At 39.1% G+C, this 20,641-nt stretch overlaps 1 protein-coding gene across 2 annotated transcripts in view; it reads right to left on the bottom strand.

Annotated features, from left to right (window-relative positions):
- VPS36 (vacuolar protein sorting 36 homolog) overlaps positions 1–20,308 on the bottom strand; it is a 31,077-nt gene extending 10,769 nt beyond the window's left edge. The window contains exons 1-6 of one of the 2 annotated variants that reach the window (XM_045869369.3): positions 20,151–20,308; positions 12,591–12,659; positions 9,941–10,011; positions 6,994–7,108; positions 5,855–5,944; positions 5,091–5,177 (exon numbers count right to left, since the gene is read on the bottom strand). In XM_045869369.3, the coding sequence (XP_045725325.1) occupies positions 5,091–5,177; positions 5,855–5,944; positions 6,994–7,108; positions 9,941–10,011; positions 12,591–12,659; positions 20,151–20,246 (528 nt within the window). In that variant the 5' untranslated portion in view covers positions 20,247–20,308. Of the gene's footprint in view, positions 1–5,090; positions 5,178–5,854; positions 5,945–6,993; positions 7,109–9,940; positions 10,012–12,590; positions 12,660–17,680; positions 18,622–20,150 lie in introns of those variants that run through there. The other variant, XM_045869370.3, reaches the window with a different exon arrangement.
- Positions 20,309–20,641: the final 333 nt, after the last annotated feature.

The raw sequence follows: 20,641 nt of genomic DNA, 5'->3' as shown, positions 1-20,641 counted from the left end.
ATTTACTGTTACATTTTCATATAAAAAATATGCTAAAAGTAATAGTGAGTCCACATTGAATACAGAATACATAAATTAGCCCTATTGCTTACAGTCCGTAAAAAATAAATACAAATATTTTAGTGTCTTAGAAGAAATACCTATATTTTAAGTAATCATAAAACACAAAAGCTTCCTCACTTCTATCTATATTATTATTCTAAAATTTGGAATTAGCCAATTATCTAAAAAACAGAGAAACTACCTATAATAAAATTAAAGCAACATATGTACAAATGCAAAAGAGATGCATTTGCCCATTCTATTATTTTACCTGCCACTTTACAGACCATCTATCCATCCCTCTACCATATCCACAGTCAAATTTCCACTCTAATTTTTTCAAAAAAAAAAAAAGGCAACGCTCTAAATAAAAGTATTCTTGTGAGTTGATTTATAGCATTATTTCTTGCTTTCAGTCATTATTTTGGTTATTAGCTTCAATAACTATTAATATATTCCTGAATTTTCTGTTTGTGTTTTTTTTTTTTTTTAAGAGAGACTGTGTGTGTACACGCGGGGGAGCGGGGGTAGAGGGAGAGGGAGAGAGAGAATCCTAAGCAGACTCCATGCTCAATCTGAGCCTGATGCAGGGCTCAATCCCAGACCCTAAGATCATGACCTAAGCCAAAATCAAGAGTCGGACACTATACTGAACCACCCAGGCACCCCCTGTTTCAGTTTTCTTGATTCTCTACCTTTACATATTCTGTTCCCTCTACCTGGGCCCTCTTACCCCTACTAGTCATCTGCCAGTGCCTGCTAAACTTCCAGGCCTTGACTTCCATTACAAGTGCTAACAAGGCCTCCCTGACCCCCAAAGAAGTTGGAGGCCATGTAATGTGTTCCTGCTGCAGCCACTGTTTTCTCTAACACGGCATTTCTCCCACTGTAGGGAACGCCTGTTTGCCTGCCTGTCTGGTGCACTGTCGTATCTAAAACACCTACCTGATGCAGGGCTTGCACAGAGTAGAGAGCAAGGACCACCTGCTGAATAAATCACTGACCTGTGTGAGAGGGCACGATGACCGTGTTAAAACCTCTGAGCTATGCAACTCCATGAAAATTAGATTGAAACAGAATAGCATTTCATAAATTAAGAAAAACATGATTTTGAACACCAAGTTAGTATGGCAGCACTCAGAAAAATACTAATAATTCAAAATTAGTTCACTGCTCCATGCCATCTCCAAAAGTGTCACACAAAAAGATGACAACAAATGTCCTGAAAGAGGACAGTGATAGTACCTTCCAAATGGCAAAGAGAGTGGCCACGATGTAGGAGGGCCACACTTGTCTGCACACCAGGAGACCTGAGTTCTCATAACCCTGCTTCCAAATCCAGTCACTAGATGATTACTTCTCTGGAGAGTAAGAACCCCTGTAATGCCAAAATGCTGGAACTTTGTGAATTTAAAGATTCTGGGAAGATGGTGGCGATGGCAGCAAAATTTCTGAATCTCTCCAAATCCCAACAAAGAAAGAGGGCAACTAGATCTCAAAACCAAAAATCCATAGGCAGCATATACTATAAAACTAAGTGACAAGATAGCTCTAAAAAACCTCAAGATACAAGCAGGTAAGGACAAACTACCAAGAGCCACAAGATCTGCATGCTCTCAGCATCCAGGCAGGAGAAAGAAAAGGGAAGCAACAGGGCAAGTGATGGATTCGACAACAAGAGACCCCAAAGGAGCCCATAGGTAGTCCCTGGAAAGAGAGTCTAGCCAATATGAGGACAGGAACTAAAACTGGGAGGGTTCTGCCCACTTCAATAATGGGTGGGTATGAGGGGTCCTCAGGAAGGGCTGGCCCTCCTGGTTTCGCTTCCAGCAGGGGATCCCACACCAGGGAGAAACTGCTAACAGAGGACTCAAAAACTGAGCAAGAGAAGAATAAGAATAGAGGAAGGGCAAAAAAAAGGTCCAGATAAAAACAGGGAAAGGGAATACAGGGCCAGGAAATCAGAAAGCAAGCCACCACCTTTTTTAACGCTGCATGAACACAGCAGAAGAGTGAGCTCTGTGGAGTAAGACAAGCTACCCTACACTAGGCCTTTCTCTCAAAGTTCAGGAAAACTAATTCCACATGAAAAATAGCAACGGCAAAGTATCAAGGTCAAATGCCACACAAAGGTATTATGAGAAAAAAGAAAGTAAGGAGTAAAATAACATTACAGATAACAAAAGCAAGCTGGAAAGACATGCTCATAGATCAGATCAAAATTTAACCTTTTCTTTCAACATGAGCTAAAAGATGTTAATAAAATGACACAAGCCATGAATGGACAAAATAAATCAGAAATGAAGTGACATGATTCAGGAAAGAATTTTTGAAAAAATCATTTCAGAAATAAAGACTATATTAGAACACAAGAATGAATAAACACAATAGATAATACCTTAAGAGAAACAACAGGCTAGAAAGAGAACAATTTCCTAATAAGAAATGAAAGAGATAAAAAGGGTTTGAAAGTCACAAAGGGGGGATGCCTGGGTGGCTCAGTCAGTTAAGCAGCTGCCTTCGGCTCAGGTCATGATCCCAGGGTCCTAGGATCGAGTCCTGAGTCAGACTCCTTGCTCAACAGGGATCCTGCTTCTCCCTCTCCCTCTGCCTGCCGCTCCCCCTACTTGTGCGCGCTCTCTCTGACAAATAAATAAATAAAATCTAAAAAAAAAAAAGGAAAGTCACAAAGAGTAAAGCTAGGCAGTAGAGCTTCAACACACAGCTAATAGTCTCAGAAGAAAAAAAATAAAGCAATTATTAAAACTTATAAAACTGAAAAAATTCCCTGGAATTAAAAATGCAATTTCTAGAACCAAATACTAAGAGCATATTGTGTACCTGAGAAGAACAACCCAGAATGACTAACACATCAACACATTCTAGTAAAATTACTGCGCTTTATAAAAAAAGGAGGGGAAAAAGCCTTTGGGCATCTAGGAAAAACAGGGACTTCTCAGGTAATGGCTGATTCCAGATCTGGGGCAGGAAATGTACAAGCTGGTCCTGGAACTTTTGTCATAGTAAATAGCAAGGAAGCTATCAAAGTCCACCAGGTCACATCAAAAGCACTCAGGAGCCAACTTGAAGAGGCTCCAACTAGCCAAAGATGGGACAATGTGAACTTTAAACAGGATAATAATTGCAACTGATTGAAACCCAACAGATATGTTAAGATTTGTGAATTCATACTAATATGTAAAAAACCTCGAATGAGTTGCCACTGAAGGATGATAAGGAACCAATTAATTATCCTGATGATAAGAAAAAGGCACTTATTCTGCCTTCCCTGTATGAACTGTATCATAGTTCATACTGAGTAGTCAAATAGTAGATGAAGGGAAGCATCTCTTCAAAAGGTATTCCAACTAATAAAAAATAAATCCTAGAATATCACCATTTGTAACCACCAGTGAACCAGCAGATCTATGCAATGAACATGAACAGCTGCTGCCATCATCAACAAAGACAGGATGTACCTTCTTAGGAAAAAATACAGCATCACCGCTAGTCTCAGCAAAGAGATCAAACACGAGTCTGATCAGGCCTCTGGATCCAGCTGCCATTTGGCAGGAAATACTTAGAGCTGAGGAACATATAAAACTTTACCATAAATATGAGATCAGCAAAACCTAGACCATGGGCACTTGATAGGTCAAATGACCTTGGTTTCTCAATGATCTATATTTTCAATCTAGTGGGCCCATACTTGGTAATACAGTGATTAATTTTATATGTGGACTTGACTAGATCATGAGGTGCCCAGGTTCTTGATCAAACATGATTGATGGGTCTGTGAGGGTATTTCCACGTGAGTTTAGCATTTGAATTGGTAGCCAGAAGCAGAACTGCCCTCCTCACTGCGGGTGGGCATCATCCAATCCTCAAGAGCCAGAACAAAAGGCTGGAGGAAGGGAGAACTCATACTTTCCCTGCCTGACTGGTTAAGCCAAGACAGCAGTCTTACCCTGCCTTTGGACTGGACCTAAACCATCAGCGCTCCTGGTTCTCAGGCCTTCGGACTTAGTTTAGGATTTCTATCACCAGCTTTCCTGGGTCACCAGCTTGCACGTGGCAGATTGTGGGACTTTTCAGTCCCCACAATCACATGAGTCAATTCCTTATATTAAATGGCATAGTGTGTGTATATATAGAGAGAGGGATATATTGATAACTACATTTGTATATTGATATCTATAGATCTCCTACTGATTGTTTCTCCAGAGAATCTGGATTAATACAGGTATCCCATAACTATTTGCAGCTTAGACTTTATTTGATTGATATACGTCTTTGAAATTCTATGAACAGCACTAGTCAATGGAATTTTACTTATAAACTAGTTATTAAAAACTGAAGAATTACTTCATAGGGTCATTTCATAAAAAATCCAAGATCATTTTTATATAAACACAGGAAGACCAATGACATGTTCCGATGTAGTAGCTGACTGCAGAATCTAACATGCCTAACTGCTTTTCTTAACTAGACTTCTTTCCCTTTCACTTGCATTTCCTCAGACATGATGAAGTTGCAGACACACTGCGAAGCACATGCTCAGGGCTGTTCTCCTGGTGGAAGGGATGGGCTGGTCTGTGCCTTTCTTACTGTGTCCGTGTCTGGTCCCTGAGCATCAGTGGCATAAAACTGTGGCATCTAGCCAGGTTAACAGCCTCAGAATAGCATTTTTCCCTCAACTAAGTTAACTAAACCTCCAAATAATTATACAGAGGACCCGGAATTCATTAGGAGTATTCTCCAATTAATTCCATCTAGGTTTTAAAATTTACATACAGCAACCCACAATGTTTTCTAACATCACAGAAAACAAATTTGAGTTTCATTTTTATTTCTTTTTGGAAAAGGTTTTTAAAACATGTTTTGGCTAAATTATGCCAACCTGAAGAAGACCTGGAATAAGAGACTATGGCTTCAGGCAAACTAAATATATTCCAATACACAGAATAGAATTAGTCACAGCTGCATCCAAAAGAATAAACACAAATGGCCAAGAAAGACAGCTGACCGGAACTTTATGTATGAGTTACCTCAGAAATGTTTTTGTCCGTTTCTTTCCTTTTTTCTTCCAATTTCCTTTCAATGCCTACAATTCCTACAGCCCTTATTCTTCCTGGCTGAAAAACAAAAGTAGAAAATAAAACATACAAAATAGGAAGGACACACTATTTTGCAACCCACCACAACATGTTTTCAATGGCGGGAAGGGACCCACAAAGAACCAAAGAAAACCAGCACATGATTACATCTAGTTTCCTTTCAAAACATGTGTCAGTTTCTTGTCATACATAATGATCTTCAAATCATTATTAAAAAAACTAAACATACAATAAGTGGCATATTTTACTCTGTATTTTAGATATAAATTAAATTCATGTTTGTTCTTTGGCAAGTTATATACGTATCAGGTATTTAATAGGGTCTCAAATATGCAAGAAATTATAGTTAAAATTTTGGTATTTGACTCTTAATATACAAACTACATTTTTCACACATTTGAGTATCTGTGCACGGTTGGTGGTTTAGACTGGCCTGAAAAACATCACCCAGAGGCATTGTCTGTTCTCTCAGATGCCACACTGATTATGAAGAACAGAATGTAGTGAACGGAATCTAACTTCGACCACCCCAAGAATCATTCTGTTAAGTAGTCATTTATTTTTGCTAAGTGTCTACTCTCTGCAGAGCACTAAATTAGGTTCTGTGAAAATAAATATTTAATCAGAATTATCATTATTTTGTTCTAGCAAGTTCTAGCAAAAAATACTGGATTCAGAAACAGTTTCAACAATACCTGGGGTCCTCTATTTGTTTGTAATGACTGGGAAACTGGCATATTCTCCCATCTTCTCTGTGTCATTTCCTCGGATAAACGCCTGTAAAACTGTTGTACATATACATACACTTTAAATGAGTCAGTCAGGTTATAGTATCCTCATACAAATCATTAATATTTCTTTAGTTGAAAGGCCTGTTCAGTCATTTGCAACAAGCCTAGAACTCTCAGAAACATCAAAAGAAACGAAAGGAAGTTCTTTTCTTGGATCAGCTTCATAAAGCACAAAGGAAAAGAAAAAAAAAAGAAAGAAACTGACCTTCTATATAAAGTGAGCTATTCTCAACAAAGAGATGAGTGACAATGAATAAATAGACCTACTTTAAACAATCTCGCATATGTGGATTGTTTTCAATCTATAGCGAAACAGATATAGTGCCAAGAAAAATATACAACCATTATCCATGAAGGAAGCAGAGAATAATTTGTCTAGTTAAAATGTGAAGCCAGAAATTAGGGCCAAAACATCCCTACACTCACAAAAAATCAACTATATTGTTTAACTACAGTGAGAATGATTTCAGTTAGTCGCTTATCTTTTCTTAGTGCCTACCATGTGAGGAGTGCTGAGTGAAGTGCCATAGAAAAAACACATAAATAATTTAGGGTATCAATGAGGAGATAAACACACACTTGTAAATGTCTGAAGAATACTTACACGGTGACTTACTACTCGGAACATGTAAACTCATACTATGGAGTAAGTAGTTGAGTGATGAGATTTGTGTGGAGTCAAGAAAGACTTCCTGACTTAAGACTGGTGAGCTATCAGATACTGAGATGGTTTAACATTTCACTGCATTAGACTCTGCCTCTTTAACCAAACCACTGAAAACTTTACTAGTAGCCTAATGGCATGACTTAGCATATTTACAGCTTCTGCTTTTTCCTTGGGACCACACCCTCCTGCTTCCCGTTCCCACCAAAGCCTAAACCTCGTATTTTCTACTGATAAGGCTTAAGATATAAAAATTTTATTGTAAAAATATGGTGAAACCTGGTATGTTGAACAATATCGATTTACATCATATTAACAACAACAAAAACCACACACAAGCACATGTTTCTAGTCCAATTTTATGCATATAAAAACCTACCTCAATCTGGCCATGTTCTTTGAAGGAGAGTTTGATGTAGGAGTTCTTACTACTCTGGAACGGACCGGGTTCTTTGTTGGGTGGAGCTGGGTGAAGATGAACCACTATTTTGGCACTAAAGAATAAATGTAATGAATTTAATTACCTTTTAAGAACGACTTATTCTATTTTCATAATTTTTAATGTATTTCAGTTCACTTTTAAAATTCATGTAGAAACAAAGGACATCCTGGAAGGAATCCTTTTAAACTTTGTATTAATTCAGTATTAATGAACCTTTCAAAGATACCTCCACTTACAGCTTATAAGCTCTGAACCAAGAAGTTCAAGTTACTGGCTCTATGGGTTAATTAAAAATGTGGTTTCAAAATAAGTTTGTGAAATTTGGGATAGCTCACTATTTTGGTTTATGATTAGGGTTTTCCATGTACAGAGTCATCCCCAGAGGTTACCAGGGGGCCTATAATTTCTGCCAAAGCATCCTACCCTACTCATTTGAAAACAAAATGTGAAAACTTATCTGTGTAAAACCGGCCAGCTGACACTTTATTACATCTCCATCCAAAACTAACACTCTACGGTATCATTTTTGGAAAATGCCGCTCAACCAACAGCATGCTCTAGAAGATAATCCAACAGCAAAAACAAATCTCAAAATGCCGCTGTGCTAGGAGCACAAACTACCATGATCTTTATGACTACCATTATCTTCTGTGCTACTAAAAATACCATTGTATTGGTTCAGCTTTATAAGCCTTTCCCCACAATCTGCTCAATAAACAATTTCCTTCCATAAATGAGCAGAACCAAAAAACGCAGTCAAAATACTTTGGATACGCAGCTTAGGGCTTTTTCTTTATGACCACATTAGATTTGCCTATTTATTATTCTATCTTGTTTAGGTCCATCTGATTGCCTAAATATCGCTACTAAATTGAAACACCATGTGTGGGGCCTCCTCAGTGTAGTAAACGCTTTGGTTAGTAAACTGGGGCCAGACTTGTAAGGACTCTTCCGAACCTACTCCTTTGTGGTGAACTTCTTTAAGTCAGGTGAGCAAATAAACTATGCAATCACAGTAACAGGACTGTCTGAAATGAGCTGTCAGGTAGAGCAACAAAATACGGCAATTAGGTTCAGGTGACTGAGCAAAGCATTACACAGTCTTTAAAACTGAAAAATCTGAGCCCCGTTATCAGATTTTGTCAAAGGAAACTCAATGAAGAATTAAAGATTACAAGACAAAATGAAGTTTAAAAATGTCAAAGTCAGCAAAAGAAATCTAGGCCAGTTTTTAAATATATTCATTTCGCAGGTCATTCAATTACCATATTTCAAGTTTAAAAACCACCCAATCAAAGACGCATCTTGGGATGAGACATGTTAAAAGGTGAAACTATATATACAATTTTGAATCAATGAAATATGGTAATTGCTTGGGGCGAGGGAGCTGAGAACTAAAGACAATATTTGAGAAATGTTAACCTGACGTATTATTAAATTCTTCCTCACTGGAGAAGTTTAAAAATAAGACACCAATGGGAAGGTAAATATTTTAAACAATTTTTGTTATACAGTTTAAATTTCCTTGGAACACAGCAGAGGAAAATTCAAATGATCTGCAACACCTTCAAGTTTTACTTTGTAGAACTTAAGAAAAGCAATATACACAAATATCGAATCATTATGTTGTGCACCTGGAACTCATACAATGTTATATGTAACTGTACCTTGATTAAAAAAAAAACTCAGTAAGATGGAAAAAAGTGACAAGGGGAAAAATAGAAATTAGAGAAGTAGCCTACTCTAAAATCTGTGCTTTTATTAATCTCTTTAAAATGTCAGTTTCTTTTATGTCAAATAAACAACCTTGTATCCTAGCTACAACTTTATAATTAAGGCATGCATTGCATTTCCAGTGAAGTTCAATATTTGTTTCACCTCTACTGAAGTAGCTATACTAAAGCTCAAAATGGGCCCACAAGGAAAAAAACATGCTTATCAGCAATACTTGTTCATAAGTTGCCCTCAATTACATGCACTTAAAGTAAAAGCCAGAATTTTCTGTACCTGATTAAAAAGAAACATTTTAACATGTGGCTTTAAACCAGGGTGATCACAAGTCCTGGTTTGCCTAAAACCATCCCATTTTATGCTTCCTTGGTCCAATTATAAATAGCACCCCCAGGGCGCCTGGGTGGCTCAACCAGTTAAGCATAAGACTCTTGGTTTCAGCTCAGGTCATGATCTCATGGGTGGTGGGATCAAGCTCCACATCTAAGCTCCTCATTGGGCTCCGTGCTCAGTGGGGAGTTGGCTTGAAAGATTCTCTCCCTCTGCCCCTCCCCCAACGTGCTCACTGCACATGCACGCTCTCTCTCTCAAATAAATAAATCTTTAAAAAAATAATGAAATAAAATAAATAGCACCCCCTATTACTTTTATAAATGTCCCAATTTGGGCAATAAATATTATGAAATATATTAAATATATGAATAAATATGAAATATTTAACACTGATATCCGAAAAGGTCAAAGTGAAGAAACTTAATGATCAACTAGAAATAGTAAATAGTCATTTTTCTCAAGTGAATCACTCCTGATTTTAAGTACTAGATACACAGACATGTCAAAGCGAATGTTTGTGGAAACGCATGCAGTGACAAGCTGGCCGACACTTACTTATTTTGACCCAAGAATATTATAGCAAACCTTAGGACTTGATTTGTGCTTTAGGAATGACTTCCATTTATCCATGAGATTAATGTAGGAAACATCTTCTTAGGGGGCTCCTGACCAACGACTATTCTTTATAAAGCCCCAAAACACAATCATTAGATTTATTCCCACATATGCAGTCATGGCACAACAATAAATCTACTAAGTTGATAGTAACAGCTTGACTGGAACATTTTTGTCAAAAAAGACTGCACTAGAGAGACCTCACCTTTTCCCAATTCCAGCTGCCTGTTCTTCAATGAACACAATCTGGGAAAGAGGAAAGGCCATGCAGCACTCCTAGAAGGAAATCAATACAAAACATGATTCATCAGATTCCTTGTCAGAAATCCTTGTTTTATAGTATTTAAGAGTGTCATGCACCTTTACTTAATAATAAAAACAATTTAAAAAATTGTAAAATGATTTTAATCCTTAAATAAACTGAAGGAGGGGCGCCTGGGTGGCTCAGTTGTTAAGCGTCTGCCTTCAGCTCAGGTCATGATCCGAGGGTCCTGGGATCGAGCCCCACATGGGGCTCCCTGCTCCGCGGGAAGCCTGCTTCTCCCTCTCTCACTGCCCCTGCTTGTGTTCCCTCTCTCACTGTCTCTCTCTCTGTCAAATAAATAAATAAAATCTTTAAAAAATAAATAAATAAATAAATAAACTGAAGGAAAAATGGGATGAAAACAGTACTGTGGTGGCATTTTGCCACATGGAAGAATGTAAGAGGTTTAAAAGCCGCTGTAACTACTTTTGTTTTTACAGTAGGTACATCTTTTTAAAAGCAGTATTTATATGAAAACTTTTTATATGTAAGACATCCTTATATGTAAAAAAAAACCAGAACAGGTAAATCAAAACAACTTTAAGGAGTGTGCTTATACAAGTGATCTTTTTTTTCTTTTTAGTTTTCTACACTTCACTCACCATTTTTAACAGAAAATACTGACGTAGGTTCCCTTTATTAGCACATTTAACTTTAAGTTATTATAAATGACTGGCATTTAATAGGTCTAAGGGTTTCTAAATTAGCCTCTTTATATGATAATCAAAAAATGATGCTAAGATTAATTTACAAACATATGTTTTAAGGACACCTATCCTTCCAAAAAAGACTTTTTCCTAAATATATACTTCTTTTAAAAGAATTAGACACCATTAACAGCTGTAAAGTATGCATTACCAATAAGGGAAATACCACCAATAAGGGAGCAAAGACTGATTCTTGGGGGCCAAAAAGAGTCAGATTTTACAATAGTTAGTGGCCTTTTAAAGGGCCTCAGTACAGTATATAGTTTGCCTGTAAAATTAAGATTTCATGGTAGAGGGGGCAGCAATTATGAAAATAACATAGAGTGGTTATTTTACTGGCAACACTGAAATTTATACACACATACATTTCAAGTTAAAGCTCTTTGGAATTAAAATAGCTTTATACACATAACTTGTTCTCTCTTCCTAGAAATAAAAAAACAGGGAGGTTTCTCCTCTTGCTGAGTGACTTAGAAGCCATTCTTCTCAATACCTAGGTAAAAGCATGTACTTCCTGGGAGACCTATCCTCCCAGAGTCTCAGGAACAGGTTGTTCTGAGGACCCCTGACAACGATTGGGAGAAATATTCCCATTACATACAGAACATTCAGGTATGCGGTAGGTTCTGACTGGTGTTTAAAAACAGAAGTGACCATGATGCTCTCTCTATTCAGCAACTACAGACTTCTCTGGAGCTGAATGAGGGACAACTCCTAACTCCTCTATCTGCACTCCATTCAGAGAAATCATATGGGACACACTCTTTTAACATTGTGAAAATGGAAATTTATTGCATTTTTTAGTTTTGATGGAAAAGAAAGGAAAGAAAAGGAAAGGAAAGGAAACGAGGAAGGGAGGGAAGGAGGAAGGAAAGAAAGAAAGAAAAAGAAAGAAACAAAGAAACAAAGAACAAAAAGAACAGAAAGAAAGAAAGAAAAAGAAAGAAAGAAAGAAACAGATTTCAGTAATTTAAAACCTAGAACATTTTTTCCTGTGTGTTAGCCATTTGTATATCTTCTTTGGAGAAGTGTCTGTTCATGTCTTCTGCCCATTTTTTGACTTATTTGTTTTTTGGGTGTTGAGTTTGAGAAGTTCTTTATAGATCTTGGATACCAGCCCTTTATCTGTAGTGTCATTGGAAAACAGTGTGGAGGTGCCTCAAAAATTAAAAATAGAGCTACCCTATGACCCAGCAATTGCACTTCTGGGTATTTACCCCAAAGACACAGATGTAGTGAAAAGAAGGGCCATATGCACCCAATGTTCATAGCAGCAATGTCCGCAATAACCAAACTGTGGAAAGAGCCGAGATGCCCTTCAACAGATGAATGGATAAAGAAGATGTGGTCCATATATACAATGGACTATTACTCAGCCATCAGAAAGGATGAATACTCAACTTTTACATCAACATGAATGGGACTGGAAGAGATTATGCTAAGTGAAATAAGTCAAGCAGAGCAAGTCAATTACCATATGGTTTCACTTATTTGTGGAACATAAGGAATAGCATGGAGGACATTAGGAGAAGGAAGGGAAAAATGAAGGGGGGGAATCGGAGGGAGAGATGAACCATGAGAGACTATGGACTCTGTGAAACATACTGAGGGTGTTAGAGGGGCGGGGGGTGGGGGGATGGGTTAGCCTGGTGATGGGTATTAAGGAGGGCACATACTGCATGGAGCACTGGGTGTTACACGAAAACAATGAAGCGTGGATCACTACATCAAAAACTAATGATGTATCGTAATGGTGACTAACATAACATAATAAAATAAAATTTAAAAAAATAAAATAAAAAATTAAAACCCAGAACAGATTTTTAAGAAACCCTTTATCTTACATGATTTTTCTGATCTCTCCAAATTAGTCGATGTGTACTAAGAAGGAGGGTCCCAGCATCAAATTTTATCTACAAAGACAAGATCGTCACAAAACATTAATGATGTATCACTCAATGTGGTCCAAATTTTCCTCCTCACAAATTACACAGTAGTAAATTAACCATATAAACATTAGAGAATTAGGCTTACCACAAATTAAAGAGAAGCAATACTACACACTTCATAAGCTATATATATGTGTGTATATGTATATATAAATAAAATTAGGAAAAAATGGCAAACAACCTAGATGTGTAACAGGCTAGTAGTTAAGTCAAGTATGATACATTCACACCTTGGAATCCATACAGAGGTTAAAAAGAATGAGGTAGAGCTGCATGGACTATTACAGAATTCTATGACAGAGTTAGTGGGGATAGAAAGCAACTTACAGCATATCACATATAATGTAATCAAATAGAAGAAAGAGATAATCTCCATATCCCCTAAACTACATTGTGAGATATATGCATGTGTATATATATACACATACACACATGAGTGGTAGGAAAAGATATAAATGGAATACTCACTCATCTGTTAACAATGATTATCTCCGAAAAAGTGTGAGGAAATGGGAAGAAGGAAAGCATAGGCACCCTTTTAAAACTATCCACTTCACTATTGATTGAATTTTTTTACCATAAGATTGAATTTGTGTATAGCACTCATATAATTTTTTAAAATAATTTTTAAATAATAAGAAAATAGACACAAACACATACAAAAATAAGTGTGGCTAGAGATTCAATCAATGGCACTAGGACAACTGGGTTGCCCAGTAGAGAATAATAATAATAATAGTAATAATGTTGGATTTATACCTAATATACTGCACCAAAATAAAGTCTAGATCAAATATTAGAGTCAAAAAATTATAAAAGTATAGAAAGAAATCATGAATTTTTTAAATAATCTAAGAGTAGAGAAGGTCTTTCAAGGAAAACACTAAGCCCATTAGCATTAGAGGCAAAGATTTATAAACTGAACTCCACACACATGCACACAAATCCCTCATGGCAAAAACCACGAAAAACAAAGATGGCAGACTGGGAAAAATAACTGTAACTCACATCAGAGACAAAGGGTTAATTTCCTTAAAATATACTCTTACAAATCAATTTAAAAAAAATAGCTTATAATCGATTAGAGAAATGGGCAAAGACTATTAACAGAAAGTTCACATGAAAGGAACTACAATGATTCTTAAACACATTAATAAATGCCCAACCTCACAGATAACAAGAAAATGGTAAATTAAGAGAACATGAGGACACCCCCTTCATCCAGGAGACGGGTAGAGGTCCTGAAAAGCTTGATAACACTGTGCCAGTGAAGTATTGGGGAAATAAGCATTTGCACACATTGCTGGAGGGACAACCTCCATGGAGGGCAATCTATTAATATCTATCAAAAATACAAACACACGGGTGCCTGGGTGGCTCAGTCGGTTAAGCGTCTGCCTTCGGCTCAGGTCATGATCCCAGGGTCCTGGGATCGAGTCCCACATCGGGCTCCCTGCTCTGCGTGGAGCCTGCTTCTCCCTCTCCCACTCCCCCTGCTTGTGTTCCCTCTCTCGCTGTGTCTCTCTCTGTCAAATAAATAAATAAAATCTTTAAAAAAAAAAAATACAAACACACATATCCTTTGATCCAGTGATTTCACTTTTAGGAATTTATCCTACAGATGAATTCGTACATGTGCATTATGATATACTATTAAGTTATTCATTGCTGTTTGTGAAAAGCAAAATATATTAAACAAGTTAAATGTCCATCGAGAAATGTACACTCACACAATGAACTGCTACTCAATCGTTAAAAAGAATGAGGAGACTCTTTATCTACATATTACATTTGAAAAAATCTAAGATGCTATTGATTATGAAATGCATCGATTCCAGTTGTTAAAATGTGTGTGGGGGGGGCGGGGAGGGAAATGGGCATTTAGAATTGATGAAATATGGTAAATTCTCCACACAGATTAAGTGAAAAAAAAAAAGCAAGATTCAGAACTTTGTATGCATAGTATATTACAAATTTACATTTTAAAAAAGGAAACACAATTTATACAAATACCTATCTATGATACATATGCACAGCTCTTCAGAATGATACACTGGTGGCCTCTGAGGGGGAACTGAGTGACAGAGACAAAGGTGAAAGGGAGACTTTTAACTTTATACTTTTTGTGATTTTTGTCATGGGATTGTGTCACCTACTCAAAATATAAATATAAAAAATGTTTTTAAAAACTATAATACAATCACACACACACAAAAAGATATGCCAGCTATATCTTTAGGACTGAATCCTTAATCCTCATCCTTTGCTATTATGCATTAAAAAGTATATAAATAAGCAAATTTTAGAGTTGGAATCCAAGAGATAATATATCAAATCCCTTCATTTCTATTAAAATTAAGAAATATATTGGAAGCCTCTATCAACTCTAATTACTAGGAAGTAGAATTTGTCATAAGGTAAGACTTGCTTGTATCCTTTTGAGGAGTAATTAGTTATTTTTAAAGTTATAAGGCTGGTCCCATTTTAAGGCCATCTTACAAGACAAACTCAGAGGGGGAAGGGAGGTGTGGGCAAAATGGGTGAAGGGGAGTGGGAGATACAGGCTTCCGGTTATGGAATGAATGTCATGGGAATAAAAGGAATATAATCAATGATATTGCATTGGGACAGATGGTGGCTACACTTGTGATAAACACAGCATAATGTATAAACCTGTCAAATCACTATGTATGTTGTACACCCCAAACTAATGTAACATTGTGTGTCAACTATATTCAAATAAAAAAAATTCTTTAATTAAAAAAAAAACTCAAAGGAAAGCATTTTCATAGGGTCCAGTTTATTACAAATAATCCTTCTGAATTTAAAAGAATGTGGTTAAAAATGTCTGTCAAGTGAATAACCAATCAGAACACTGTTATATATCATTAAGTAAAAATAATCATAAATTACATATGCAAATTGATATTTAATTTATTACAAGATACTCATGATATTATCAAAGAAAAAAGCAGATTTCAAAGTAGTATACATAGCATGATTACACACAAACACACACACACACAGCCACAAACAGAGAATGTGCCAAAACTAATTGCTTATGGGTAGTAGGATTACTGATTATTTCAAGTTTCTTCTTTTGGCTTACCCATATTTAACAACTTTATAATTTGTCTAATGAAAAAAATAAAAAATTTGTTACAGACATATTTAACTTCGTGTAGTCTGAAATGTGTATATTTTTTGTTAAATCAAACATACACAGAAACTTTTTCTATCAAAAAACTCCTTGTATAATAAATAACCAATCCCCTTTTTAATATGAATTTTTAAAAATTATTTTCTAAGAGTAAGATAACTGTATTACTAATATGTAGTCATTATCAATATGGTTAAAAGCTTTAATGGTAAGAGACCTACTGAGCCATCTAGTTTAAATACACTCTGAGAGATCATTCCACAAAAGTACTTCAACCCCTCAGAGAAAAGACTTGATGAGTTCCATGTTTTCTACTGAATCAGGAGTAAAACATACATACTCCTGGCACTTAATTCAGTCTGGCTTCAAATGTTTAGGCAAAACCAAACAATTAAGTTTAAGAGATTTTAAAAACCTCTTTTTTGTGAATGAGTAAGATTTCCCTTTTCCAAAAACAAGTATTTTATCAACTTGAGAGTACACGACGCTACATTACAGCCTCACAGTTCTGATTAAGAAAATGCTCTTTCTCTTACTGAAATTCAAGCATTAAAGATGTGAATTTAAAAGCTGAAGGCAGGGTATATTCCATTGCTACGTCAATTAACAATGTGCAAACGTAAAATGCAGCCGCTCTAAGAGAAGAAGTTGTGTAATACTTCCCTTCAGGGATTCCAAGGGATTATGAGCTAAACCTGATAGACAAGTTTAGGCTGGTTTGCTCCTGCCACTCAGAGCTAGAATAATTTTAACTACTTAAAGGTTGATGAAACTTAGGCATTTGCTGGATAAGCTCTTACCCTGTCTTTTTTTTATTATACAACATTTTTCTGTTATAAAACAGCAGTTATACACTGCTGAAAATCTAGAAAAAAAATTTAAGTCTAAAAAAGAAAATGAAGTTACACATAATCATACCAGCCAGAGTGTATAAGTGTATACACAAGTGTATGTGTATATATATGTGTGTGTGTGTGCATGTGTGAATAATCTTTAAATAAAATAAAATGAAGCCATTATATTTATAGTTTTATAACTTGCTTTTTTCAACTGGTGGCCTATCATTAGCAATTCCTCACGTGATTAAGTCTTGTCCTATTTAATTAACAAAAAGCTATGGTGGACATTCAGATTGCTTCCAATTTTCCCTATCTGTGATAATATAGAATACATATAACAATGCTGAGATGAGCATCCTCATTCATTATATTTTTATGCATCTCTGATTATTTCCCAGGGATAAATTCCTAAAAGTGAAACACCTAGCTGAAAGAAAATAAACGTTTTCCAAGTTTCCCAGTAAATGCTGCCAACTTGCCACTTTATACACTACTAACCTGCTTTCATTATATTTTTAAATTAGCTGAGGCTTTAGAAGCTTCTGTGAATTTAAACAAATGACCTGTCTACGCTGCTTAGGAAACAACATACTATCCAGTCATAATGGGCCCATGAAAACTATGCCTGTAGAAACAAGCAGGGACACATTTATTCACAAGAGACACTTGGGTGCTTGGGCGGTGGGAAAAGCAATCTACTGTGGCTCCACCAAATATTAAGTGTGCGACCTCAGACAGGTCACAGTTTCCTCAACTATCAGCTAAGAGCCTCTGTGTCTTCATCTTTGGGAGTATCCACTATATTAAACATTACATAAAGAATCTGGCACTGGTGACTTGCTATATTCGTGAAGCACTGCAGCCCAGCGAACAAAGTGCAGGCTTTGGGAGTCTGATCAATAGAGATTTAACTCCTGTCTCTCCCGCTAACTCTCTGCGGGCAAGTCACTTTCTAAGAGTTATTTTCCCATCCATAAAATACTTACCTCATATGCCCACGGAGAGGATTAAGTGAGACTGTGTGTAAAGCTCCTGGCACATAGTAGGTGCTCTAATTATTCAGGTCTTTTTTTTTTTTTCCATGTATTTCACATCCACGATGAGCCAAAAGATTCAAGGATGAGTAAGGCACATTTTCTGCCCTCCAGGAGTGACCACCCGATCTAGTAGACAGCCATGTGCACGCTTGCCTCAGGAATGTGTTGGGATGCAAAGCTATGAAGGCTAAGTAGACTTGGACTGGAGTGCCCTAGACCAAGGAAGCCAGTGAAAGATAGTGAAAGGAGACTTGACCAGATCTGGAGGCTGATATGGAGCTTCCTAGAGTCTTCAGACTATGTGAGGTCTGGAAGCCTTCCAGCAGATGGAGGAAGCCAGGACGTGGGACTTTCCCCCAGGAATCAGTCTAGCCCTCAGCCACAGAGCTGAGCCACACAACTAGCCAGTGACTCAATAGATGCAGCTCAGGGACCGCAGCGGTGAGCAGGCTTGTCTTAGAACTCTGCTTCAATTTCAGGACACCTACATCCGTCCCTCACTACCCTCAGCTTTTAGAACAGTTAAGAATTCCTCAGTAGATTAAAGGGTCTTAACTAAATTTTTCCCAAAACTTTTTTATTAATCCTCTGATAACTCTATCTGCTTGTCCGCTAAAAGAAGCAAAACACTTAAAAGGAAACACTATAATACACTGGTCTAGCAATGGTTTTTCATATACAGGTACTCATGGTTTTGTCTTTTTATTGTCTTAAGTAAATCGTAGTTATTTTATGTGCCAGCCAAGATGTTCCTAATTTGTATACTGGAGTTACACAGAACAACAGAGTGTGGTGCCCTGCAAAAGTGCGACTTCCTGCAGGGACTGTCTTTAGTGGAGTCTCTGAACACCAATCTATGATTGTCAGCATTCCGTTCTGAGAGGGAGGCATAATCAAACCGGCTGAGGGAGGGGAATTTGATTATGCTCCCCATTTAAAATAGTTCCAAAGGTTGTAATCTTGGTGCAAAAAACATTTAGCTTGTCACTCCACCCAAAAGATGCAAACCCAATTTGAGATCAAGTTAATAAAAGTGCTAAGGCAGGAAATCAAGTAAATCCAAGCAAATTATTTTAAGGAAAAGACCTTAACTTGATAATGGAGGCAACACAGTACACGGAAAATACCCTCAGGGAGGCAGAACACCCGGGTTCTATGCCATGTCAACTGTGTCCCCTAGATAGCTGGGTAACCCCTGCCCTCCATGACCTAGGAGGAAGGAAGTCTCAAGCTTCTGCAGGCACCGACCAGGAAAAGCTATGGGTCAAGGAGCAAACGCAAAAGTACAGAAGGAAGTTACATTAACAAAACCACAAAAAAGAAGAGACAGCAAGTGAAACTTCTGGAAAATAAAGATGCTGGTGAATAAACAGGTTTTTAACATTTTTCTGATTCCAGCTTATACATTTCATCCAGAAGAAGTTAGTAGTTTTGCAACAGCCCTCCAACCGGTCTCACGGGCTAACCTGCCTCAAGCTTATGCACTCCTTGCTGGCTGACCGAAGTCCCTCGGTGTGCAGGAGAGCTAACCTACTTCCCTCGAGACTTGCAGACCACTGGCCTTGAGGAGTGAAGGACCAGACTTTCCCAGAAGATAAGGCCTGACTGCCCTGGAAAACAGCCGCGGCTGATGCCAGCAAGTCTGTTCGGGGTCATGTCCACCTCGGACTAACCGCCAGGGCACCCGCTTCTCAAGCACCGAGAACCACCCCCGCCCCGCCGCCGTCCCCTTTGAGCCCTTCCGGCTTCGCCTGGACGGGGAGGATGGTCCTTGGAACGTCAGGCCACCGTCTTCCCAGGCCGCCCGCTTCCTGAATAAAGCAGCCTTTCCTTCCCCCCCAGCACTCGTCGCTGGAGTACGGATCTTCCCGCGGGGCGCAGCCCCAGCCGAGGCGGAACCGGCCCTCCCCGCGGTAACAGTTGGACGAAGTCTGCACCGAACGCTCACACTGGGAACACTTATCTCCATTCCCAAGCGCATCTCCTAAGGTTTAGGCCTGGATGACAAGGCCCTGCCTACCACATCACTTTACAAAACAAACGCTCCAGGCTCCTTTCCAAAAAAAGCGGGGGGGGGGGGGCGGGGGGCGGGGAAGAGCCTTGAGAAAGGCGTCCCGGTGAGACCCGGACACCCTTCTCGGAACCCCCTGCAGGGCACTCCGGCCCCCTCGGTGGGACAGACCCCACGCGCTCCGGCCGCACCCCGGTCACGGAGGCACCCCGGGTCAGGGGGCCGGGCAAACGCGCCGCCCGCCCGCCGCGGCCCGCCGTCACCACGCCAGATCCGGGACCGGAGGCGCAGGCACCCGGCCACACGTCGACCGTCCCCGCCGCTCCCCGAGCGCGGCCGCCCGAGCGCCCGGGCGGGGAGGCCCCGCATGCCGGCCAGCCGGCGCGCCGTCCCGGAGGCCGCGCCTACCTTCTCCTCGCCGTCGTAGATGCGCACGCCGCGCTGCTGGATCACCAGGGTCTCGTTGATCTCCAGGAGGCCGCTGGTCCACAGGAAGCGGTCCATGGCCGCCGCCAGGCCGGCCTCCGCCGCTCGCCCGCGCCGGCGCTCGGGGGCGGCGAGCTGAGCGCCGGGCAGCCTGCGGCGCCCCCTGGCGGCGGGCGGGGCGGAGGCCGGGCGGGGAGGGCGCCCGGGACCTTGGGGTCGTGCGTGGGGCGCCCCCTGGCTGTCGGTCCGCCTGTGGCCCGGCGGGAACGTCCACCCCATCCTTCGTCCGCTCGCGCGCAGACCCGGGGCTTCCCGGGGACTTTGAGGAAGGTCAGACCACAGCCTGGACTTCCTTATTGTGCATTATTCCTGCATATTTGTGCCGTTTCCTTGTCAGTGCCCAGCGTGTTGCCACTTTCATAAAAGGTTGTAGATAATTATACTGTAACTTTTCTTTTCAAATAAAGATTTAT

Source organism: Mirounga angustirostris, unplaced genomic scaffold, assembly GCF_029215605.1.
Source record: "Mirounga angustirostris isolate CCGP_5_RB_7025 unplaced genomic scaffold, mMirAng1.0.hap1 SCAF_3, whole genome shotgun sequence".
In the NCBI taxonomy this organism is placed as follows: Eukaryota; Metazoa; Chordata; class Mammalia; order Carnivora; family Phocidae; genus Mirounga; species Mirounga angustirostris.
This window is presented reverse-complemented; position numbering and strand designations above follow the sequence as displayed.